At 42.9% G+C, this 26731-nt stretch overlaps 1 protein-coding gene and 1 pseudogene across 6 annotated transcripts; one reads left to right on the plus strand and one right to left on the minus strand.

Annotated features, from left to right (window-relative positions):
- Positions 1 to 1107: 1107 nt before the first annotated feature.
- Positions 1108 to 22624, minus strand: LOC133492159 (solute carrier family 22 member 4-like). 6 transcript variants are annotated; one of them, XM_061804180.1, is made up of 13 exons: positions 22484 to 22624; positions 16818 to 16919; positions 10876 to 11377; positions 9631 to 9734; positions 8561 to 8715; positions 7387 to 7558; positions 7141 to 7267; positions 5772 to 5869; positions 5016 to 5040; positions 4680 to 4894; positions 3653 to 3835; positions 2305 to 2440; positions 1108 to 1606 (listed from the first exon to the last, which is right to left on the minus strand). In XM_061804180.1, the coding sequence occupies exons 3-13, from the start codon at positions 11266 to 11268 to the stop codon at positions 1565 to 1567; spliced, it is 1650 nt and encodes a 549-aa protein (XP_061660164.1). In that variant the 5' UTR covers positions 11269 to 11377; positions 16818 to 16919; positions 22484 to 22624; the 3' UTR covers positions 1108 to 1564. The 6 variants fall into 6 exon arrangements, with proteins under 6 accessions (XP_061660164.1, XP_061660161.1, XP_061660162.1 ...); XM_061804177.1 differs by lacking the exon at positions 5016 to 5040 and adding an exon at positions 11800 to 12065 and having other exon boundaries at positions 1116 to 1606; XM_061804178.1 differs by lacking the exon at positions 5016 to 5040 and adding an exon at positions 11800 to 12065 and having other exon boundaries at positions 1116 to 1606; positions 22353 to 22489.
- On the plus strand, positions 12090 to 26004 carry LOC133492256 (uncharacterized; annotated as a pseudogene).
- Positions 26005 to 26731: the final 727 nt, after the last annotated feature.

Raw genomic sequence — 26731 nt, forward strand, 5'->3', positions numbered from 1 at the left:
AATTGAAAATCAAATTCAATTTGCACAGTTCTGTATAATGAAATTCATCTAAAATTTGCCCCAGAAAATGTTTTCTTGCTTATCCACTGATGAAGTTTGGGAAAACATTGACATCGCTTTTTCGCAAAAAAAAAAACGTCGGCCTATAAAGGTGAAGCAGAGTGAACAGTGAACAACAACAACCGTAAACAAAACTTTGTTCAAGTGAATTAAGCTCATTAGAAAATGGAAAAACCCTTTATAAACACACTTTAACAGTGTCAAAGAAAATCTTTCTAACTTACCTGGGGAATGTTTTCTCACAGCCACGAAACTGGCGATTGCTGCACAGGTCGGCATGGTTGTTTTGGTTGTATCAAGATGGTGGCTAGCGACTTCTTCAGTTTTGGTGGCCAGTGAGCCATCCAGTCTTTTTTTTTTTTTTTTTTGGATCAGTATCATTGAGATTGGCTGACTGGATGATACAGTAGGCAGTTTCCTTGCAAATTCTGAGATGAACATTCATACCTTTATGTATTAGGTTAAAAAAAAAAACGATTACCATTCATAGACTATTTTATGTGAATGCTGTGATATGAGCATCCATACCAAAACAAACAGTCAAATGTGCGCCAAACCAAAACTCCCTCGAAGCAAAAGTTACGTTGTGAGGTAAGCAGTTAGACAAACATTCCTGTAGCACGATGAACATCACTTTAATTTGATTAATATTTTTTTTTTCCGGGGGGCGTGCAGACTATTCGTGTACCTCCGCAGCTTCCTCTTGCCATTCCTGGCTGAGGTTGACTTCTGTGATCGCGCATCAGTGCCAGAGCGTGACGGTAATAAACACCAGCAAGAAGGAGCCAGTCCCATTGGAAAGGATGGTGGAGCAGAGGAAGGAAGAAAACCAGCAGCTGGAAGCGAGCCCTGGTCCCCAGGAAGGCCAAGATCCCATCGTAGTCCCGAATGGCTTGTTCAAGGGGAAATAATCCAAACGTCCAGCTGATAGCATGTCATGTCGTTTTATTGTTAACACACGCCGTCTTTGAGCCCGTCACTGTTAATTGTGTGTTCAGTGTGAACTGGCCTGAACAAGGAACCCAGAGACCCACCCCCACCCTCCTGGTACAGTAAAGGTGAGGAGGTTCATTTAACATTTATCATAATAAAACAAAACTGGTTTAAAACCCATGGGGTCAGGCACGTGCACAGACATTTTGGGGAGAAGGTGCTCAATCAAAAAAAAAAAAAAAAGAGAATAAAAAACAGGACCCATCAACAAATTATTCGTAAAACAAACAAAAAAACCCACTGCAATTTAGGTACTGTTATTTAAATATCATAATATGATGTCTTTTTCATTGGGTTGGCTTATTTCTTGAAACGACACAGAGGGTCGGTATAATTTAATATTACTGTATGGATTTGCACTTGATGGCAACCTCTGTTTATTTCTACATTCAGTGAAGAAGTAAAAACACATCTGATCAAAAATCACAAATCTAATAATTATTAATACTGTAATTTGAATGGGAATATTTGTGTTTACTGGACACCCGTGAACTTCTGTTCGGTCTCATCTTCATTTGTGTGTGCGCATTTGTAGGCTTTCTTCCTGCAGCACCTGCAGGATGAAGTGAAAATTCCACCCTTAAAAATGCACAGTGTAATATTTCAATTGGTTTTATGCACATCCATCCATCCATCCAGCCATCCATCCATCCATCCATCCATCCATCCATCCATCCATCCATCCATCCATCCATCCATTTTCAGGGCTGCTTATCCTCACGAGGATCGCTGTATTGCTGGGGCCAGTCCCAGCTGTTATCAGGCACGAGGCATGACACACCCTGAAATAATTGTCAGCCAATCGCAGGACAAGCGGCTCAGAATATGGGTTGATGGATTTCTTGTATTGAGACGAATCAAAACAGTTAAATAAAGAATTTGACATAAACAGTACTTTTATCCATTTCTTCTAATGTATTTTGTGAAATAATGGCTAAATTAAGTGCAATTAATAAAAAAAACTAATTCAAATGAATCAGTTTCATACCAAAAATAAATTAAACAATTTTAAATACATTTATACAAATATATTTTAAGCAACTAAAATAACATGTTACTCAATAATGAAATGTTATTTTATGATTGATTTTTTTTTTTTTTTTACATCCACATTTGAATTTTAAAAGACTTGACCAATTTTGAGATTCTAAAAGTCAAGCCATCCTAAAGCAGCAGTTTTTGAACCCCCTCAACTCCCACCCCCGTGACATAGACGCTGATGGCAAGCGCCGTCTCCCGGCGACTGCTCACCCGGGGAAGGGCTGCATTTGAGCGACGCTTTCCGGCAGGGGCATTCCAAAGCTCTCGGGCAGCAGGAGGCTGAGTAACGCCGCCGTTGTGATCAGGACGCCCATCAGGATGTAAGGCAGGGATACCAAATACGTTCCTGTGGTGGCGAGGTGGAAAAAGGTGAAAGATGGCCCATGTGAGAGAGAGAGAGAGAGGGAGAGCAAGAGAAAGTGAGTGAGCGAGAGAGAGGGAGAGTGAGAGGGAGAGGGAGAGAGAGAGAGAGAAAGAGGGGCCTCGAATGAGCAACAAGGAAAAAAAAAACCAGTAACATACACACACACACGCAAGCTGTCACAAAGACACACAGGCAAACACACAAATAAACGCAAAGGCACAATAAATGCAGAAACACACAAACACATTCACAAGCAGTCATGAACACACACTACAAGTAAAAACACGAATATTATAGATAAGCACACAAAAACACACTAACACACACAAGTAAAAACACACACTAAGAGGCAAAACCAAAAACACACGTGAACACACTCCTTAACACACACACACACACACATTTTCAGAAGCAGTTACAAACACACACAAAAACACGCGCACGCAGACACAAGCAGTCACAAAGGCAAAAACACACACACGGATAAACGCAACGACACATACACAAAACAAGCAAAAACACATGAGCACATTAACAAGCAGTCATGAACACACACTAACACAGCACAAGTAAAAACAGAAATATATATATGTACACACACAAAAACACATTTACAAACACACACACACAGACAAACCAAAAACACACGTGAACACACTCCTTAACACACACGCATTCAGAAGCAGTTACAAACACACCCACACAAAAACACGCATGCAGGAATACATCCATCCATTTTCTTTGCCACTTATCCTCACGAGGGTCACGGGGAGTACTGGAGCCTATCCCAGCTGTCAACAGGCAGGAGGCGGGGTACACCCTGAACTGGTTGCCAGCCAATCACAGGGCACATAGAGAGAAACAGCCGCGCACACAATCACACCTATGGGCAATTTAGAGTGCCCTATTAATGTTGCATGTTTTTGAGATGTGGGAGGAAACCGGAGTGCCCGGAGAAAACCCACCCAAGCAGGCACGGGGAGAACATGCAAACGCCACACAGGCTGCGCCGGGATCGAATCAGGAATACAGACACACAAATACAAATACATGCACACCACACAAAAACACAAACACACACAGAGGCACAAACTAACACAGACACTCAAACATTCATAAGCAGTCGCCCTCATAGACAGACCGTGTCCCCCCCACCCCAAATGCCAAAGTGCGCAGGCGTCGGCGCGTCCTTACTCAGGTAGATGATGTAGGGTGCGAGGATGCTGCCAATCCTGCAGGCCATGGAGCAGGCGCCTAAGGCCGTGTTCCTCAGCACAGTCGGGTAGAGCTCGGCGGTGTAAGCGTAGACGTGCGCGAACGCCACCGTCAAGCTGAATTTTCCGATCATCTCCAGGGCCACCGCCAGCCAGTGCAGGCCTGCGGGCGGCCGGATACCCGCCGTTTTACATGCACGTGCAGTGTGTTCAGAGTCAAAAATAGCTTCACAATCATTTTTCTCAAAGGCCACAACGTTTGTACGGTTTCTCCATGACGCCCGTTGTACTGTGAAACATATCAATATTTCAGCGCCTTTTCCTATGATTACATATAAGCAAATGATTGATGATGAACTATAGGTACAGTATAACAGTATAGGTATTGCTCAAGTTACTTTCAAAAGGGGTTTGGATTCGTTACATGTTACTATTTGGAAATTTGGTACAGAATTGAGCAAGAATTACGGAAGTTGACACACATGATTTGCTTTTGCAGGACAAATAAAATGATTTGGTGGGCCAGATCTAGCCCCCGGGCTGCGAATTTGTCACCAGTGTGGTGGAGAAGGGGCTCAGTATTTCTATCTGGCATTTTCATATCGTTTGATAAATAACGGTAAAAAGATACCCCACTGAATTTGTTTTTAAATATCCATTCATTTTACTGAAATACAGTAAATATACGAATTATTAGTAGTTGTTATCATTCAAAAAGGTAATAATTGCTAAAATGTCTTTATTATTATATGTCCCAAATATAATTTCATAATTTGCAACGTTTTCTCAAGCTTGTTGCAATCTAGGATATAAAGGACCTTCCCATCACAACTGCTTAAATAAAATGCATACTTCATAAAAACGAACATAACAGTTCATTTTTGTCAATTTATTTACCACAAGAGGGCTCGTTATTGTGTTGTTGCAACACATCAAAGTGACTACACTTTTTAATTTTTTTTTTTTTCCAAACATTAACGGTAATGATTATCACGGACGGTTCCTACCTGCCGGAACGAGCTGGATGACCAGGAGAAAGAAACCCGAAGCGAAGAGACTGCCGGCCATGATGACTCGGCGGCGGCAGCGGCGGAACATGAGCCACGTGATGAAGTAGGCGGGGACCTCCACGGCCCCCGACAGGAAACAGTTGAAGTAGGCGTCGCCGTGCAGGTTGGACGTGTTGAGCGACAGGGCCAGGTAGCCGATGGCGATCGTGTTCCTGCAGGGGGTGGTGGGGGAGTTTGGCGCCGCTTGAAACGCCACTCACGAACATTTGGGGATATTTGGCTCTCGGGTGAAATGTCAAAAGCAAATTCTGGAAAAATGAAATGCTTTCTAACCTTTACAGTTGAATTTCTTTTTGACCTATGATAAAGAGGGCAGTAGATAAGTACGGAAATATGGCGTGAAGAATGAAGCCTCCCAAAAAATCTGGCGGTTGATATCACAAATGGTGCAAATTACAAAAGAGGGGAAAAAATTCCAGCTAACAAATCTACACCTAACTAAACACCTAAAACATCAAGCCTCTCTTTCCACAAAGCGAGGTGAAGATGAGCGACGTTTATGTCTAGGATCGACCCTGCGGGGAAGTCCGGATTTTGCGCTTCCAATGGCAATCCTGAGACGTACCCAGGCCAGCCAAGAGACGTCGTCGCTCCACCGTGTCCCGGGTCGTCCCGGGGGCCTCCCAGAGACACGTGCTCAGAACATCCCACCAGGGAGGCATCCCTGGCGGGGGGCATCCTAACCTGACACCCGAGCCACCTCATCTGACTCCTCTCAATGCAGCTGAGCGGACTTTTACCCTTAAAATGATACAATTTCCTTTCAAAAACAAAGCAAAAAAACACCTCTGTTTGGTGATATTAGCATTTAGCTCTACAAAATATTCTTGCCCCTCCTCGAAATGGGACTTTATGCTTATAAGATAACCATCTTTTTTGAAAATATACTTTCGTTCTTGTAATTTCACCATTCTTTCTTTTCAGCATGGCTTTTATAATCCTTGGTGGATTAAAATTTAATTGGGGTTCTGTTTCCGAACCTGACAGCTCATTAAGTGTGTGTGTGTCTACACGTGTGCGTCCACCCACCAGACGAGCCAGAGCACAGCGGACATCCAGCCAATGTTCCTTAAGCGGAGTATGTCGCAGATGTTGTACGCCTTCATCTTCTCCGAGCCACATTCTTTCTACGGAACAATAAACATTCCAAAGAAAGCTCATTTCATAACGAGCCCACATACAGTTAAGACCTAGCAAGATAATAAGACATTATTTACAAGATAAACTGTAATTTAGAAAGAACAGTAAATCAATTTTACCATTAAAGAGTCCTTTTTTTTTTAACTCAAACTACCACTTTCAGATAATTCAATAGGAAAAAGCATTTTTTTTTCCATAAAAATACACAGATTTACATTTTTTTCCACAAAAAGTGAGCATTATTATCTTTCTAACAAAAGATTTTTTTTAGTGCGAGTATAGCTTGCGGTGCGACAAAGTAAAACGAGTCTTCGGGTCAACGCATGTCGGGGGTCGGGGGGTGTACATTTTGCCAAACATTCCAGTCCCAGCGGGTCCTCCGCGTCCCCTGCCGGCTTGTATATTTGAGCGTGCACGCACGTGCGCGACAACGTGTCAATTATTGTCGCGGGCTGGACTGTGAGCAGTGAACCAGATAAAAGGGGAAAAAAAAAAATTGGCTCTTAAAGAGCAAAAACAACGGCAGATATGATGGCTTAATGATTGATTGTGACGTGCTGAGAAGAAACGGTTATAAAAAAAAAGTATGCGAGTCTGCTCAAGAAAGAACGGTCATCTTGTATTCTCTCAAGGTTTCTAGATTTTTCTTGATTTTTTTTCAGAAAAATAAGACCATTCATAATAATATAATATAATAATATTCACTTTTTACAGAGGATTTCACCTTTTTTGTCTCACCAAATACAGATTTATTGGGATAAAATTCAAGATATCGAGATTTGGAACAAAAATTAAATGTTACTCTCATAAATGTCTGACTTAAATTTTAAAATGCATATTTTCTTCTAAAAACAAAACAACTATTCTCGTAAGGTTATTACTTTTTTAAAAAATAAAATGCCAACCTTTTTCTAAAAACAAATACAAATTTAATTGTGTAAGATTTAGACATTTTTATTGAAAATTATAACATTATTCCTCAAAATTATGACTTTCTCTTCAGAAAAAAACTTTTTTTGGCAAATTTCTACTTTTTTTCAGGCAATTAAAATCTAAAAAAATATATGGCATTCATCCCGTAAAGCTTAAACTTTTTTCGCCTCCCCATGAAACTCAAATCAATCATGTGAGCTAAGACTCGACATAAAAAGTCAACAACTCTATGTCCCTATTTGGAGGACTAATTTCCTGTTCCTGCAAGCTCTCCCTGTCCCTTTTTTTTTTTTTTTTTTTGTCCATGAGATTTGATGGCACGAACCTGCAAAGGAGTGAAAATTTTTTCCGGTGCCTCTATTTTGTTCGTCTTGGCGGCCTCTTTCAAAATGGCCTCGGCCTCAGCGATCCTTCCCTGAGACAGAAGCCAGCGAGGCGACTCGGGGATGAACCTGCACGGTCAAATAAACCTCGGTGGATGAGCGGCTCATTCACAATGGCCTGCCTGGAGCCCTGCTAAACCCGATTTAAAAAAAAAAAAAAAAAAAAAAAAAAACATGCGAGCCCCTACCACCAGAAAGTTAAGAGGAGGAAGCCGGGCGTGGTGATGCCCAGCAGCAGCATCCTCCAGTCTCGCAGGAAGTAGGCGTGGAGTGGCAGCAGCATGTAGCCCAGAGCGAAGAATACACACGAGCCCGCCGTGGTGAAGAACTCACGCACTGGAGGACTGACGATCTCCGCACCTGAAAGAAAAACCTTTCACCTCACTCGGAATAAAGCGACATACCGGTACTTATACTCTCAAGAAACAGGGAAAAAAAATGAATATTCTGATGATAAAGTTGGACTTTTATCCAGAAAAAAAATTATTTTTTTGGGGGGAAATACTTTTTGAATAGTTGCGCTGTAGTCTGAGCACAAAAATGAGGCACTATGACTTTTTGTCCTCAAAAAGTTCAACTTTTTTCCCCTGGAAAGATTAGGATTTTTTTCCAAAGAAAATTCCATCCATCCATTTTCTTTTACTGTTTATCCTCACGAGGGTCGCAGGGAGTGCTGGAGCCTATCCCAGCTCTCAACAGGCAGGAGGCAGGGTACACCCTGAACTGGTTTCCAGCCAATCGCAGGGGCACATAGAGACAAACAGCCGCACTCACAATCACACCTAGGGGCAATTTAGAGTGTCCTATTAATGTTGCCTGTTTTTGGGATGTGGGAGGAAACCGGAGTGCCCCCAGGCACGGGGGAGAACAAGCAAACCCCACACAGGCGGTGCTGGGATCGAACCCGGGTCCTCAGAACTGTGAGGCTAACGCTTTACCAGCCGATCAACCGTGCCGCCTCCAAATAAACTTGATTTTTTTTTTTTTTTAACTTGGAATAAAAGAGACAGTGGTACAGTGGGCTCAGCTGGAAAGCGTTGGCCTCACACTTCGGAGGTCCCGGGTTCAATCCCGGAGCCGTCTGTGTGCTGTTTGCATGTCTCGATGTGCCCTGTGATTGGCTGGCGACCAGTTCAGGGTGTACCCCACCTCCTGGCCATTGACAGCTGGCCTCCAGCACTCCCCGCAACTGTTGTGACGATAAGCGGCTGAGAAAATGGATGGATGGATAAAAGAGACTAATCCAAAAAGTTAAAAAAAAAAACATTCCCATAACATTAAGACTGGTACCTCTCTTGAGAAGGTCAGTGGTGTTTTGCATTGTTTATAATCATTAAGTGACGTCTTGGAAAAGGTACGTACCGAGCACGTAGGCGGACAGATAGTTGGAGATGTGCGATATGCCGCCGAGGAAGTACAGGACGCAGAAGGCTATCCAGGACTGTGAAAAAACCTGGATGAAGCCACACAGCGTCTGGCTCGCCAGGGTGACAAACAGCACGATCTTCCTGCCAAACCTGAAAAAGAATAACATCAATAAATCGGTGGAAATGTGGTGCAAAAGCGGAGTTGTTGCATCCCTAAACAGCTTCTACTTGGGCCACTGGGGACTAAAGTAAACTCCGATTCTGTCTTTTTTTTGATGGAGTGTGATTTTAAGTTTTACAGCTGCAATAACATCCGGGGAAGTTTTATGGAATGATTACTTCCTATGGAAGAGTATGGAAGTAGTTTAGACCCACCAGGATTCAAATTTGAAATGTAAAGTCATCACATTTTCAATAGTTGCTACAATTCGCTGTCTGAAATTCACCGTCGGTGCCACCAGGCAGAACACCCATCCAATCCCGGTTACACTTTCTTAGTCACGTGATGTCACATACTAAGAAAGCGTAACTGGATTGGCTGGGTGCTTGGTTCTGACGTTAAGTAACCCTGCATGGTGGAATAGACGGTGAATTTTCGACAGCGAATTGTAGCTGGATTGTTAACGTTGAAAAGTTACACTGAAATACAAATATTTAAAACGTGATAACTTTACATTTCGAATTCAAATCCCGGTGGAACAAATCCACTTCCATAGAAGAGGTGCAAAATTCGCTCGATTAATCGACAACTAATAGATGATGAAATTAATCAAACACTGTTTTGGCGACCGATTAATCACTGAGACGGCTTGTTTAGCATATAATTGTCCAAACCGTCAGGATTTCATACGGATTTCTGTAATCCTTTAAAAAAAAAAGCGCACTGATTATCTTTGTGTTTAATGAAAAAAAAAAAGGCATTTAAAAACATTTGCTCTCACTTTGGAAAACAGAAAAAGGGTTCTTATCCTTTTGATTGTAGCATGTTGACACATTGTCAAATAATAACACGAGCCAGTGAGTAATTCACAGGCAAGAATGTGGACTATATACGCGCGTGTTAACCTATCAGAGAGCTGGCCAGACAGGAAGGATCCGACGAGGTAACCGCAAAAGTAGATCGACGACGTCAGCGGTTGCTTCCACTGCTGCGAACACACAAGGTCCCACTGCAACACACGCACAGACACACCAACACACGCGGAGGTCGGAAAACACACCAAGAATGTCTTTAACAACATCATTTTAAATTGATATCCCCATTGTGGAGCCCTTTTTTCCCCATAACAATAACGCCAAAATGATCATTTAACAGTGACACCATCTATTATCTACTCACATTAGCAAAGCAAAGCAAATTTATTTCTATAGCGCATTTCATACACGAGGTAAATCAATGTGCTTTACATGATTAAAGGCATTTGAAAACAAAGAGATAAAACATTTAAAATGGGATAATAACAATAAAAATGACAAACACAATATTTAAAAAAAACCAAAACCGCATACAGTCCAAGTAATATGATCAAAAAGTGGATATATTCTAAAAAGCATGAGAAAAAAAAAAAGAAGAGTTTTCAACCTGGATTTAAAAACATTCACACTTGGGGCTGACGTCACCTCTGTTGACAACTTCTTCCATTTGTTTGCAGCGTATTAGCTAAATGCTGCTTCGCCATGTTTGCTTTAGACTCTGCGCACCGCTATTTGAGCCGAGTCAGTCGATCTCAGAACTCTACTGAATTTGTATTCTGTAAGTATTTCTTTCATATTTTCAGGACCTAAATCATTTAAAGATACATAGACTTTGTCTTTGACTTTGTCGAGATTTTGTCACCGCGTTTTAATTGTAATTTTGTCCACTTGCCCTCCAAATGACGATTTATTCGTTCGTCAAATTCCCAACGAGAGTTCGTAAAAAAAGCCTAGAATTTGCCCAGAATGGAACCAAAACCGAAGAGTTGTCACTAATTTTGTGGCGTAGGTCTTTGGGATTTTTCTCTGTGTCTAGTTATCATGAACAAGTCCACCGATTTTCATGTTAATCGGTAAAACTGGTGTCAAGGGGCTTGGAGTTTGTCCAAATATGAGCCGTGGAATTCGCGCCAAATTGGCCGCTTCAAACTAAAATAGCTGACTTCCTGTTCAGTTTCAGTCAGGGGTCTTGAGACTTTTTTACATGCCTTGTCGTGATGGACATCTCCACCCAATTTCTCGTCATTCGGTGAAACTTGAAATGTCAAAGCATTTTCCACCGAGCGAGTTTTCAAGGGAGGTCTTTCTACATATAGATGAATGAATCCCACTCACCTCAGAAACAATGGTGGACGTGTAAACACTGCGGTCGTACTCCCACCCATCAAGGCAACCCTCTCGCGGCACGCCAGTCAGGTTGACTTCGGAGGGAAGCAGGCCCGCTTTTGAGTACCCCCGCAGAGTGTCCAAGCGGTACCGGGAGCACTCCGCAGGCCGGCCATCTTCCTCCAAGGGGATGCTGGCGTTGCGCCACTCTTCCGTCAAGTTTGGAACGCCCGCGGGCACCAGGCAGCGGTGGGCCGGCGTGTCGGCCAGGAAGACCACCACGAGGCTCCCGTATCCGTTGGGGATCATGGTGATGCACAGCAGCAACGAGAGACGCCGCTGGAAGGGGCCCCAGTCCCCCAAAAACGCCGTGTCAGCCTCATAGTCGTTCACGCCGTCCATCTCGCACGCTGGCCGCTGATTCTGGAGCGGAGTATTTTGTTGTTTGGACTGGTCCGCTCAAGTGAATCCATCCCAGCACACACCGGCACCACCCACAACGCACACTCTCCTGGACACACAGACACGCGTGCAAATACACAAAAGCAGAACATTAACTCAAGACCACATTTAACCAGTAACAACTAACAACCGCTAAGATCATCAACAACAACAATAATAATCAATATATTGGCTCAGTCACGGGAAGTCAGGTTCTTTCTGCAAGCACCTCCTAAAGATTTTACCAGATTGTTCCCAAATTTAGTTTGATACGTGGTGCTAAATGTGGGAAAAAAAAACAAACAAAAAAAAAAACACTTTTCTTAATGCATGTGGACAGAATATGTCAACGAAGTTTGATGTCCATCTTTACATAAGAGTGAGTTGTACTTAATTTGTGAGGCATGTATTATTTTATGTCCACCAGGATGACATAAAAGTTACAAACTATGACTGATATATCTTTATTTGACCAATGGTGGTACTATATACCTATTTGCCACAGGATGTGAGTTTTGGTCCATGAGTTGTCGTTTCTGATCTCCATCATCGCGGCTCGACGACTAAATCTTCATCGTCACTTCCTTTGCTGAAATTTTGCGACTTTTTGATCATGCAAAGTATGGTTTTGTATAAGGATACAGAACCTCCGTCAAGCTGTTGTAAAAAAAAACGTTGTTTGCTCGTCTTTCTGGTTCCTAGCCAGCTGGCGACTTCCTGGTTCACGGGGACGATGGATGTTCCATTGATGGTGAAAACTGAAATTCAAATTCTTGTACAGCATCAACTTTATCAGTATAAACACCAAGATTTAATGGTTCTTCACTAGTTCCACACCCTCCTTTTATATTGTAAGGTTTGTAGAAATATTTTTCCTTTGTCCTACTCAGTATTTTAGATGAGTAAGATTTCCTGTTAACAATTCAACACAAAGTCTCCTGAACTTTGACGTGGTGGCTCACTGGGTGTGGCCTTAAAACACAGCTCTTTTTGGGCACTAGAAAGCTACTTAGCACCATTTAGAGTACAAGCACGCGCACTTCTCAAGGGTATTTAAAAGTGTGGAATGTTGTCTGGCGCAAATAGTTGCCCGCTGCTGTGTGAATGGCGATGGTGGCGCTACAAGAACAGGGCAGATGGACTGGGGCACTTATTATTTTTTACAGCGTTTGATCAGTAAATCTAATCAGCCGGTTGAGGGGATGTGTCGGGGCAGATCATTTCCTTTCCTCTTCTTATGGCTCCTGATTGTTTTCCACACTGCCAGATGAAAGTGGGTTCGCCTTGAAAGAGGGTGTGTGTGTGTGTGTGTGTGTGTGGGGGGGGGGGGGGGTGTTAATGCTCTGCTGGGGCTGAGGGGGTTCACTGGCCCACAGAGGGTCCTGCTCAGTAATTGAGAGTCACCACAGAACACACATCATCCGACATGGGGGACTATAACGAAGACACAGCGTTCCTGGGCCAAACGGGACCCCACTTCTGGACTACATTCATCCTCCTCAACACCATCTTCATCTCCACCGGATTCAATGGCCTTTACATCGTCTTCGTCGGGGCGGCCCCCGAGCACCGGTGCTTCATCCCGGATGTCAACCTCACGACAGAGTGGCAGGACGCCATCATTCCCGTCGCCGAGGTGGACGGCCATGAGGTACGGAGTCAATGTCGGCGCTACAGGCTGGATGTGGTCCGCAACTTATCGGCAGAAGGATACGCTCCGGGGACGGACGTCAACCTCACTGGCCTGGAGCAGGAAAACTGCTTGGACGGCTGGAGCTACAGCAGAGACATTTACCAGGCCAACATTGTCACGGAGGTCAGTGTGTCTGTCACCTAACGTCGACTCCACGGGAAGAAAAAAATGCATGTGTGTTTGCAGTGGGACCTGGTCTGTGCCAACCAGTGGAAAGTTCCCTTTGCATCCTCTACTCTGTTCGTGGGATATCTCCTTGGCTCGCTGATCTCAGGACAGCTTTCTGACAGGTACTTCATCCCAAATGATCAGCTTGGTTATTATTTTTTTTAAAACCATGCAGACACATACAAGTACATATCGAGAGTATTGTGCCCCTGGTGCCCTGGACCTGTTAAACTCATTCCAAAAACAGCACAATCTCCTGTTCCTATACACCATTGATAACATTTGTCTTAAACTATGTCAATTACATTGTCTGAGTTTTAGTTAACAGTACTCTGAGCTTATTCTTGAAGATTGTCGACAGTGTCCCCTTTTGTTCTCAGTGCTGCTCTTTAACAGCTGTAAAAATCACACGCACACATATTTGTCTCCGACATGTGCGGCAAAGGCAACAAGCCAGGGTTACGACCAGCTGCAGGGTCAAAGTTTGGGAAAAGAGGCCGCGAACGACAGGCAGCCTTGCGTCTCGTAACTTGTGAGAATTTAAGTAACAATCAAGAAGCATGCTTGGTGAATATTCTTCCAAACCTCAGAGTTCTGAGGATTGGGGTTCAAATCCTGGGCCCACCTGTGTGGAGTTTGCATGTTCTTTGGTTAGGGTTGGTTAGAGAAAACCCGCGTGGGTTTTCTCCGGGCACTCCAATTTGCTTCCACTTCCCAAAAACATCCATTAGTTGGAGAGTCTAAATCGGCCGTAGAAGTGATTGTGAGAGGGAACGGTTGTTTGTTTGTATGTGCCTTGCCATTGGCTGGGCACCGGTTCAGGGTGTATCCTGCTTCTCACCCGAAGATAGCTGGGATAGGCTCAAGCAAGCCCGCGACACTAGTGAGGATAAGCAGTACAGAAAATGGATGAGTGGGACAGTAAATCATTTGATCCATATTCCTCAGGCTCCTGATTTACTATGAATAATCTGGTTAAGTGGTGTGAATCATTTTTTCGTAGCATAAATCTGAAGCTCTTGAACTCTCACATTTTTGTGATAAGTCTGGCAAAAATAACATTCTGATGACAAAAGTTGTGAAGGGAAGATTTTCAATTCAAAGCCAAAACAGTATTGGTAGTGGCTTTTTCTGTAAAGGACTCGTTGGGCTATAGATCCTTGGATGTAATCAGCTCTTGAAGGTTAGCCTTTCTTAAGCCTCGACATCATGGCATCAAACCCCGAAATTCCATTGTTAACATTTCTTACGCTTTAGGTTTGGGAGGAAAAAAACAGTTTTCATCTCTCTTGGAGCCCAGAGCATCTCGGTCCTTTTGCAGTCCTTCTCGCAATCATGGAGAATCTTCTGCATAACGTTCCTGTTCGTCGGGGCCTCCCAGATTTCAATCTACATCTCTGCATTTGTACTAGGTATGGTTTTGTATCTCCTGCCCCATATTTGTCCAGGTGGCGTCAGCGTCGTTTTTTTCCATTCTGGACAGGAACTGAAGTGTTGAGCAAGACACTCCGTGTGATCTTCACGACACTCGGGGCATTCCTCTTCTATTGCATCGGCTACATGATGTTGCCGTGGATCGCATACACCATCAGAGACTGGAGAACCTTCCTGGCCGTTCTATCCGCCACCTCCGTAGTCTACATCCCTTTGTGGTGGTACGCTCAAGAAGCATCCAGGATTTAAAAGTTGTGGTCCTAATTGTGTGCTTGCAGGTTTATCCCAGAGTCCCCCCGCTGGCTGATCACTCAGGGAAGAGTGGCGGAGGCTGAAGCCATTATAAGAGATGCCGCCCAAAAGAACAAAGTCGAGGCACCGCTTGTTATCTTCAGAGGAACTGAGGTGCTTGTTTCCGTGTGGTACCTTACAATCCCCAAAGTTGCCAAACCAGAGATATAATGTAGAGCAATGGTGACAACAACATTTTTATACAAAAGGGAGCGTGAGAGATGTCAAATTTGACACTTGTGTCATGACTTTCCGGTACTCCCTATCACCAAGATGCTGTCTCACCTCGCAAAAGCCTGGAAGTTCACTCATTCATCTCAATCCTCCATTCCATTACAATACCTTTTGCCCAGAACTGAGGCACGGGGAAAAAAACAGCTTTCAAGAGAAATAAAGTCGATCTTACTTAATGTATTTTGTTTCTCTTTGGATCTACAGTCGGTGCCTCCGAGCAAGACATACACCATGCTTGATGTGCTGAGATCCAAGAACATGAGATGCATCACACTAATGTGTCTTGTTCTGTGGTGAGCTTTATCAGAACCAGATTGCTGAGGACCCGAGCAGCTAAATGCGAGCTGCTAAATATTCCGTCTCATCCCAACTAGGATTGCCATCAACGTGGGCTATTTCGGTTTATCCCTGAACACCTCCAACCTCAGTGGGAATCCCTTTATGAATTGCTTCCTGTCAGCGACCACTGAGGTACCTGCCTATGTTGTGTCCACCTGGCTCCTGAAGAGGTGTTCCAGAAGGGCTCTACTGTCCAGCTTTCTGGTCATCGGTGGAGGAGTCCTGCTTCTGATCCAGTTCATTCCGGCCAGTAAGTCTCGTGTGTGCCGCACAAATCACCGTAACCAAATCCTAAAAGACCTTGTGAAGTGAATCCAGCAATTTGTTTCTAAATACATTATACATTTGAAGATAATTGCTGAAAACATGCAGAAACCAAAACTATGTAGCAGTAAATTTTGAAAATAAAGCGTTAAATAGTTTTCAATTCCACATGAGTGCCTTCGTTCACATGACAGGTTATTCAGAACAATTTCGAGTTACTTAGTTATCACTAATAGGCCCATTTGGACAACCACAGTGTACAGTTAGCAAGCTACACCCTGCAAATCCACCTCATTTTATTTTCATCCATCCATTTTCCATACTGCTTATCCTTAGCAGGGCTGTGAGCGTGCTGGAACCTCCCCAGCTGACTCTGGGCAAGAGGCGAATAGACCCTGAACTGGTCCCCAACCAAACGCATTCACATTCACACCAAGGGGCAATTCAAAGTCTTCAGTTAACCTACGCATGTTTGTGGAAAGTGGAGAAAACCGGACTACCTGGAGAAAACCTATGCAGGCACGGCGAGAACATGCAAACTCTACACAGGCTAGGGCTGATATTAGAACTGTGAGCCAGATGTGTGAACCAATCGTTCACTGTTGTGCCTTTATCTTATAAACTACTTGACGACGTTTTTAAATCATTCAAATCTGTCAAGGCTATTACCAACACTCTTCTCTGGGGTGTGTAGAATTTAGAGTTTCACTTTACAGGGGGTTTTAGGTATCTGTTCCGGTTAATGTTTGAATCTGGTGTTAAACTCGTTTTGTGTGCTTCCAACATTTTGAGGAATTTTGGGTTTTTCTCTCCTAGGCCTCGAGTACGTGGCCTTAGCTCTGGAAATGAGCGGCAAGTTCGGTTTCACCATGGCCTTCAGCATTGTCTACATCTACACAGCAGAGCTCTACCCCACCGTACTCAGGAACCTTGGCATGGGAATATGCTCGTCAGCCGCTCGCATCGGAAGCATCACGGCTCCCTACGTCATCTATTTAGGCACGCCACGTTATCATCCGCCGGTATTTTCGAATCCCCTTGGGGTTTTTCAATGTCCATTATCCATTCTCCACATGCAGGCACTTACAACAAGGTTCTGCCGTACATTCTCATGGGAAGTCTAACCATTGCCTCCTCCGTGGTCAACATCTTCCTTCCGGAGACTTTGAACAAAGATCTTCCGGAAACTCTGGAACAGATGCAGGAATGGCAAGGGTATGATTAATTTGCAAAGTATTTACAATAGAATTTAGGAAACAGATATAGTATATACTCTGCAACTGTTTTGTTCCGCGACCATATTGACCGTGCTTTTTCTTCAGGTTGTGCTGTAGACCCAAAAGGAAGAACTATGCGGAAAACGGAGGAAGTGGACTTCAGCAAAAGCAGAATGCAGAAAAAAGCGACCTGCAAAGTCTTACTGTGTAGCTTCGAAAGGAGCATTGATTCACTTTTTGTGTGTCAGAGACTACGGTTTCCCTCTTGTGTTTTTTTTTTTTTTACTTGAAAATCAGAACAAAAAAATATTTTTGAAAGGATTGTTGTCTGATTTGCATTTTAATTTTTTATTTTGTGGAACTTTCCATTTGTGTTTGATGCTGAAACACGTGGATACCTCACTGGTCTTTAATTACATGTAAATAAAATCAGATAAATAAATTAAAAAAAATGACTCACCTGTTTTTGTACAATAACAAGGTATAAGACAATTTCTGACCAAAACATCAGTTCATCAGAAATATCCGAAACTCTCTGGTGGTTTTAGTTTCCTGCGGTGTACAAATACAACGCATCCTAACATGAGAGATCTGTTATAAGTTTGTGCAGGCTTAGCCAAAGTAAAAGTGGTTGGTACAGATGTGACGTTGCATTGACAATCAGCAATACTAAGTGATTGATCATCAAAACAGATGGCAGGGTTAAGGTTCACTTATTCATGATTGATCCCAAGAGCCGGACCCAGCCATGTGATTACACTTCCAAGTCTCCCCAAAGTAATTTGCAATTTTGTGTGCAATCCTGTCAAGTTTTAGTTTCGGTTCCAAAATATTGTTTGACTAACAGATTGTCATTTTGGGTTGCTTCGGGAGTTCTTCAAACATTCATCCACCCATTTTCTGAATTGGTTATCCTTAATAGGATCGCAGGTACCAAGTACAGCTGACATTGCGCACGAGGCAGGGGGGACATGGTGAACTGCTTACCAGCCAATCGCAGGGTGCCGTTCAACCAGCGAATCGTCATCCTGAGATTGTACATGTACACGTGGAACATAAATCTACTTTTATAGCACCGTACCTCTGACAGTGCAAAGCAGAACCTTCAAACCTTCTTGTACTTACCTTTAAAATGCATTCCATGAGATAAACTAAAACAATCCACGTTGATGTACCTGAAGAACTCCAATCCAGCGCTTGAAAATCATTCTTTATTTGTCTTAAAATGAAAAATTTGCCGCGAGAGTAAACAATTTATGACAGTTGTACAGCGATTTGTTAATGAGTAACTTTCCAAGAGATCACCAAGGCCTGTTCATAAAGACTTTCTCCTCTTATGAAAGTTAAGAAGTGCAGACTTGAAAGTTACTGTGTAACCTCCCCTGACACGTCAGGCAGATTACATTGTTGTTGTTTTTTCCCAGTCTCAGATGCCACTTGTCAAGTTATTCATTGCGTGACAAGTTTAACGATGGGCGACTTGAAACTCCGAGACTACGAAAGCATCACATCCTTTCTGGGACAGTGGGGAGCCTTTCAACGTCGACTTTTCTTAGCCTTGGCCGTCAGCATCTACCCCAATGGCTTCATCGGCATCTACATTGTATTTGTCGCGGACACGCCGCTTCACCAGTGCCGCATCCCCGAGAACGCCAACATCACCCAGGCGTGGAGGAACGTGACGATCCCCGTGGAGACAGTGGACGGCGTGGTGAGGCCCAGGTCTTGTTTCAGGCTGAACCTAGAGATGGTCAAGAACTACTCTCAGAACCACGTTGTGCCGAATGTCGGGGTCAATGTGGCTGACATTCCTTTAGAGGCATGCCTAGATGGGTGGACATACAGCAAAGACATCTACCAGTCGACCATTGCCACCGAGGTGAGCCACAAGACTGTTGTATAAAGATATTTCTCACAAAAACATGCAGGGATGTTATATTTTGATTGATATTTCTTGGGTGAGAGCATGGGAAAGGACCCAAATGCACAATTCCAGTAGAGGGGTTTAACAGCAGGCAAAAGGTCAGCACAGGGGGAGGCAGTCCAAAAAGCAAGAGTATCCAAAAATGTGAGGTATAAGGCAAGGTTAAAAACAGAAGGCAAGGTCAGATTACTGTGAGTCCAAAACGTGGAATGAGGAATGTGGGAGCGTGACATCGAGGTAAATAAACTCGCAAGGAACATGACGACACACGAGGCTTACGTGCGGAAATAATGAGCTCTCCTTTGCTGTCTTGGTAACAAAGAGTTGACATGTGCACCTTCTTTAGTGGGACCTGGTCTGTGAGGATGCACACAAAATTCCACTCTCCTCCTCCATCCACTACCTGGGTGTGCTAGTGGGGGCTTTTCTCTCGGGTCAGATGTCGGACAGGTGGGCAAAACCTCTGTGTTTGATTTTGGAGATGCTTTCATGTCTTCTTGTTTTCATGCCAAAATCAAAGCATTTTATGCGTTTTGCATGCACAGATACGGAAGGAAACCGGCGCTGTTCACCATGATGGTCCTGCAGACGGTGGCCATAACGGCACAGATATTCTCAAACAGTTGGGAAGTCTTCACGTTCACCTTTTTTCTGGCGGGTGCTGGCGGGTTCTCCAATTACATTATAGCCTTTGTGCTGGGTACGTGTCAGAGAGGATGTTTTTTTCTTCTTCTCACAATTCGACAGTTTTCTGGTGTCTTGAACAAATAGATCCTGACAGTAGTTTTTTCACTTTCAAGGAGTGGGAAGGGAGGTTGTCTCATCCATATCCTTTAGTTACCCTCAGGATCAAGCTAAGGCGTTGCGATTAAGCAAAGGCTTGTCAAAGTTGGCAACGTAGCAGTTTTTAATGGCACCTGTAGCAACATTTAAAAAAATAACTCTAAATAAATAAATGTAGGTACTCCATAGTAGTGTTATTATATAAGGTGAGAAACTCATCAAGACTCTTGAGACTCCCTCCAGAAAAAGAGAAATTCAACCCTGAAGAAATAACGATAACCCACCACAAACACCACCTGCATGCCCCCACTCCGTAAAGCCACCACCCATAAAAAGTCCACTGTATTTTCACTCGCACTTTATCACCCATCCATCCATTTTCCTAGCCACTGATCCTCACTAGGGGCAATTTAGAGTGTCCAATTCATGTTGCATGTTGTTGCGATGTGGGGGGGAAACCGGAGTGCCCGGAGGAAACCCACGCAGGCACGGTTAGAACATGCAAACTCCACACAGGCGGGTCCAGGATTGAACAAGGGACCTCAGAAGTGTGAGGCCAACGCTTTACCAGCTGATCCACAGTGCCGCCCACTTTATCACCAAGACACCAAATTTAATTTCGTCAATTAGTGTAATGGAGTCGGGACTCCGGTCCTCCAGTCACTTACAGCACAGTCCCGAGCCGTTGTGTGGTACCTTCTTCCCTTTGTGTCGGCTACAATGGCTGCTCATTTGTGGTTCTCATGCTAATTTGAGTCATTTCTGTTGTTTCATGGCATGTTTTTTCCACATTTTGTCATCAGGAACAGAAACTCTGAGCGCCAAAGCCCGTGTGGTCTTCTGCTCCCTGGGAGTTTTCATGAGCTCAGCCATAGGATACATGATCATGCCACCCGTGGCCTACTTCCTGCGCTCCTGGCGGCTGCTGCTGATCCCCATGGCTGCCAGCGGACTCATATACATACCCCTATGGTGGTAAGAATGCGCTGTGCGTCAAAAGCTACTCTTCCATTGCAAACTAACATCTCTTCACAAATGCCGACCGTCTTTGAAAGGTTCATCCCTGAGTCGCCACGCTGGCTGCTCTCCCAGGGCCGAGTGAAGGACGCCGAGGCTATCCTGAGGGAAGCTGGCGCGATGAATAAGGTTCCCACGCCGGAAGCCATTTTCACAGAGGCAGAGGTAAGCGTCCAATTGGCCATTTCAAACCGTTTCTCAATACCCTCTACAGTAAACCCAGTTTTTTTTTGTAGGGAACATGTGGAAACCCCCGCAGTCAGTGAAATCCACGTCTGTTCCAGCAACTGGCAATGTAGCCAGTAAAAGGCATTATGGGTACTCGGAATTTATTGTGCTGATATTAGACTACAGTATTGTAGTTGATTCAAATCTAGCTAAACTTTGCATCTTGCATTTGTTCCTGTCGTTTTTGTTGTGTGTGCGCTATTTGTCAGGCTACGGTTGGTATTTGGGAATTTATTGCATAAAATTCTGACTGTGGCGAGGAACATTAGCCCACTTGACCTTCTGTTAGTTATTGCTGTCAAATTGAAATCAGTTGACTGACTACGATCAGAGACGCACATATGAGTAATTGCAAAATATAGATTTTTATTTCGGCGGCACAGTGGATCAGCTGGTAAAGCCTTGGCCTCACACATTCTGAGGTCCCGGGTTCAATCCCGGACCCACCTGTGTGGAGTTTGCGTGTTCTCCCAGTGCCTGCGTGGGTTTTCTCTGGGCACTCCGGTTTCCTCCCACATCCCAACAGCATGCAACGTTAATTGGACACTCTAAATTGCCCCTAGGTGTGATTCTAAGTGCAGCTGTTTGCCTCGACGTGACCTGCGATTGGTTGGCAAACAGTCCGGGGCAACCCCGCCTCCTGCCCATTGACAGCTGGGATAGGCTACGGCACTCCCCGTGACCCTTGTGAGGATAAGCGACAAAGAAAATGGATGGATGGATAAAACGCAATGCACTGAATCTGCAATAACGATCCATGATATAGTGAGGAATGGCTATGTTAAAGTAACAGTAGTGAACTTTCGTATCCCCCAAACCATTATTTTTCTAATAGGCAGGTCATTGGCCTGTCTAATGGAAGCTCCTCAACTCACTTCAGCATAAGGTGATACCTTGACTCACAAATGTAATTTGTTCAGTCTCTTTGTGATGCACGCCATCTAGCGGCGAAAAGCTGAAATTTACTAGTATGTCAAATTGGAGCTGGAAACACAAAGCAGCAAAACTCAACCGAGTGGCGGCAAGTAACTCAGAAAACTGGCAAGTTGATGCACTTGTAATTTAGTGATTGACACGCCAGTTCTTTTGACTGTACTGAATCACTCGAATCAGCTACTTAAAATGATTCGTTCACCGAATGGAATCTTGTCAGCATGTCAGAGAGACCGCAAAAACAACTCCGAAAGTTTGCACGCTGGGTATCACAAAAAATATATATCTATATATCTATATATATAAAAGTATGAGGGTTTGAAGTTATTTAAATGAAATCTCTTTTTGTTCAGATTGAAGAGGCGATGACGATGAAAGACAAGAAATACAATATTAGCTCCATCCTGCGTAGCTGCAATATATTCACCATCACTCTGTTGTGTTCAGTTCTGTGGTACGTCCATCTTTTTAACTAAACTGTACGGGATGTAAAGCATTTTGGTTGATCTAGAACGTTCACCTGAAAGCCCCAAACATTTCCGAATTGCAATTTTTTGACAGGAGTCTTTTTTGGACCTCCGCAGGTTTGTCATCACCATCAGCTACTACGCTCTGATCCTCAACACATCCAACCTTCATGGCGATCCGTACCTCAACTGCTTCCTGTCGGCGGTGACGGAGGTGCCGGCGTACTTGATCGCCCTGCTGCTGTTGCACTTTTGCTACCGCCGCCTGTGCCAGTCGTCCACGCTGCTGATGGGCGGCGTCATGATCCTGTGCGTCCACCTCATTCCTATCGGTAACGACGACGTGCCACTTCCTGTTGAAGGGAATCCAGTCTGTGACTTTGGTAGCTTCCCATTTGTTTACAATCCATTTGTTGTTTGCAGTCTTTTCTTTTTTATATAATGTCTACTGTTTGTTAGAGATCTCTTTTGTTTAACGGTAATGTTTCTTTCCAATGTATACTGGTTTATTGGTTTGATGACAGTATCGATTTTAGAATGTGTCGTTTGTTTTAATATACCATAATTCCCCGCCTCCAGAGCGCAGCTGATTATAAGCTGCACCCAGTACATTTGTAAACGAAATACCATTTGGCACATACATAAGCCGCACCTGTGTAAAAGTCGCAAGTGCCCACATTGAAACACGATATATTTACAAAGAAAGACGATACACAGAAAGAGTTTTCAAAGTTTTAATACCTTAGCTTAGCTTGACATAGCAACAACACAGTAGCACTGAACAGGGCTGGTGTAAAAAAAAAAAAACAAACAAACAAAAAAAAAAAAAAACAGCCACGGCAGCTCCATAGTAACAACACGGTAGCACAGCAATAACAGGGCCAGTTAGAAAAACATCTAAATCACTGAGATGCAGCAGCAACACGCAAGCGCGGCGCTAACGGGGACGGTTAAAAAAAAAAAAAATACGGTAAAAATCACGGAGACACAGCAGTAAAACAGCAGCAACACGCTAGCACAGCGCTAACGCTAGCATGGCAACAACATGGCCGGTAAAAAAAAACGGAAAAAAAAAAAACGGTAAAAGTAAATTCCTCGGTACATATATTCCACTGGTCTCACTCTTACCTTTTCCGCTCGAGTGCCCCCTTGCAGCTGTTTGAAAAAAAATGCACAAATTAGACCATCGCCGCATAAAGCCGCAGGGTTGAAAGCGTATGAAAAAAGTCACTGCTCATAGGCCAGAAATTACGGTAATCAGTTTGTTGACATGTTCAAAATTTTTATGGCAAGAATTTTATCATTTTTAATATCTTAGTGTATACGAAGATCCTAATAACTATGACAGAATGTTGGGACCACACAAACAAGAACAAAAAAAAGTTAAAAATACAAATTTTTTTTTCAAAAAAATGTGCGAATTTAGCAATAAATTGATGTAAAAATGGAATATCCTAACATGTAAAACATTCAAGTCATAATATGACAATTTTACTGTTGTAAAAGTTTTTCATAAATGAAATCTGGTCTCAAGTCTCAACTTTATTATCATAAATTGACAATTTTGATCATTCTCATAAAACAACTTTTTCACTGTAAACTCGAGACTTTATTCTTGTTGGATTAGGGTGGTCCCTATATTCGCTAGATGCAAATTCAATTTTTTGCAGAATTTTGGGTGGGAACCAACTTTCCATTTTGGCAGAAGATCTCAAAAAGTAATTTTTTTGCCACCATCTTGAAGCATCTACAGACAATCTTTGCGACGCACAAAACAATTCCAGCCAAAAACTTGCCATATTCTCCAGCTGGCAGCTGCAAAAATGAAGCTGGCGGGGCACTGCACTGTTTGCCCATGATGCAAAACCCACAATTTGTGATTTCCTTTTGTGTTGTCTGTGCTCAGATCTGCAGTGGGTGGCCGTGCTGCTGGAGATGCTGGGCAAATTCGGCGTGACGTCAGCCTTTTGCGTGGTGTACGCCGTCACATCCGAGCTCTTCCCCACCGTCCTAAGAAACACGGCCATGGGCTGCTGTTCCATGGCGGCTCGCATCGGGACAATCATCTCGCCCTTCATCATCTACCTCGGCGAGTACCGTTTCCCCCCGCCACTGCCGTGTTTAGTCATCGAGCAAACAGTATGAAAATGTGGATTTTTCCAACCACAGGAAAATATTATAAGGCCCTGCCATACATTCTAATGGGAGCTTTGGCAATTTCCGGCGCATTCCTCTGTCTCCTGCTCCCAGAGACGTTCGGGAAGCCTTTGCCGGAGACCATAACGCAAATGCAGACTATAATCAGGTGAGTTACGTGAACGGATCCCTTGTAGGACTTGGGAATATTAACAAAAAAAACAAACAAAAAAAAAACCTTTTCTTTCACTATTTTCCCAGGCGAAGAGGTCAACACAAAAAGGAAGTTGACGACGGAGACGCTCAGGAATATGAGAGGAAAGAATCCAAGTTGTAGTTTAGCAAAATTATATCACACGGCACATTTTTCATTTGTATTTTTATATAAAAAAAACGATCACCTCTCCTAAGCTCAAAAGATGACCCGGGAAGGTTTGCTTTTGCCTGTTTTTTTTCCCTTTCCCCATACGTAAAAAAATAGACCAAGATAAATGAAAATTAAAATTTGGATTTAGCAAATCATAACAAATTTTTCCACATTTTTAATTTTTTTTTTTGGGGTGATTTTTTTTTTAAACCAAATGGTCCAAATAAAACTTTGCAGAGAGAAAAATCTGATACTTTCAGAAAATGATACTATGGATTTCAAATTTTCGATTATATTAAACCAGTTGCAAATTTGCAAACCCTGCCCGGAAAGAGGTAGAAGGCCAAGGTAGAACTTTGCTGTCATAATCACAAGTGAGGCATTTTTAATGCAAACATCAAGAAAAGGACAAATTTACCTAGAGTGAAGGATGGCGGGTGGCAGCATTATGATTTGGGGCACTTTTTTCATCAGTTAGAGCTACGGGCTTGAGGAAATTATTAACAATTCCAAATAACATTCAGTGGTAGCCCAAAGGCCTCAGGCTTCTGCGAAGAAGAAAAGATAATGTCGCGAAAAGGCTACGAGAACATCTAAAATTGATTTCATTTAATTAGAGGCATTTTAAATGCTGGCTGGTGCGTTCAAACCTGCGTCTGAATGTGATTTGTTGATTCCGGACACAGCCACAAACCTATTTATACGAAGGTGTGCACACTTGTGCACCACATTATCTTAGTTGTTCAGTTTTGTTACCTCTCTAGAAAATATTGAATTGTGCATCTTATAGGGCACATGAATGGACAAAAAAAGTGTTGAAATTATTTATCTAGACTTCGTTTTTTTTTTTTAAATCACAATAACCTGGCAATTGAACAGGGATGTATAGACTTTTTGTACCACCTTTAAGTAAAGGTGTTGAACTAGGACTCGTACTTATACCACATTTTTTACTGCAAATATCTGTACTTTCACTTTTTCATTTCATAAAGGTGCTACCTTCATTTTACTACTGACTGGCAACGATTGACAGACATATTTAAATAATATCTTATTATATAAGCGGCAAAGCTGTTTATACATGTGCGCCAGTTGGATCATGAATGTTTACTTCAATATGATTTTCAGTGACTTTGTCAGAGATGTGGTGATTTAACAATGTTGATCACTGTGAATGAACTTGGTGTAAATAAAAATGGAAAAAACTCCTCAACTTGGATGTAGCATACGTTTAGAAAATTGGAAAACAACCAAAGCTCTTCCATTGTACACATACATCACAGCGTATTCCTTTCACATGTGAACATTTCTATATTATATTATGTGCAAAAAAACAGACATTATTAGGCACTTTGCTCAAAGGAAAAACACAAAAATATATATTTCTCCTTTAGATAAAAATGATCAATGTAACAGCGCTAAATGGATTGCTAGCTCCAGCATAGGCTAGCGCCAAAAAATATTTATTTGTTATTTTTTGTTTGGTTTTGACATTCTTACCGTGCACAGACAACTTTGAACATCCTCAAACAAATACCTTGCAAAACACTGTACAGTACTGTCAGAGATGAGAATGACCAATTTGGAAAGCCACTGAAAATGTCTGTCTTCGGGGTGGGTTTGGGGGGTCCAAAATGGGTTTGGCCCCCCTATGGGCACGAATTTTTTTTTTTTTTTTTTATAAAACACACTGTTAAATGGTGACCCCTGGTTACTTCTAACAGTGTAAATACAGGGCAATCATCATATTTTTAAAGCTTAAAATATGAGTCCAAACAACCAAAATAATTTTGCCAAACTTCAGACATAAAAATGTAGACAGTGAATTTCATATCAAATAGGCTACTGCACTTACGAGTTATACTTTAGGAATAAGTATACAAGTATTTTGTTGATAGATAGATAGGTAGATAGATAGATAGATAGATA

The sequence above is a fragment of the Syngnathoides biaculeatus genome, chromosome 18, assembly GCF_019802595.1.
Source record: "Syngnathoides biaculeatus isolate LvHL_M chromosome 18, ASM1980259v1, whole genome shotgun sequence".
NCBI lineage: Eukaryota > Metazoa > Chordata > Actinopteri > Syngnathiformes > Syngnathidae > Syngnathoides > Syngnathoides biaculeatus.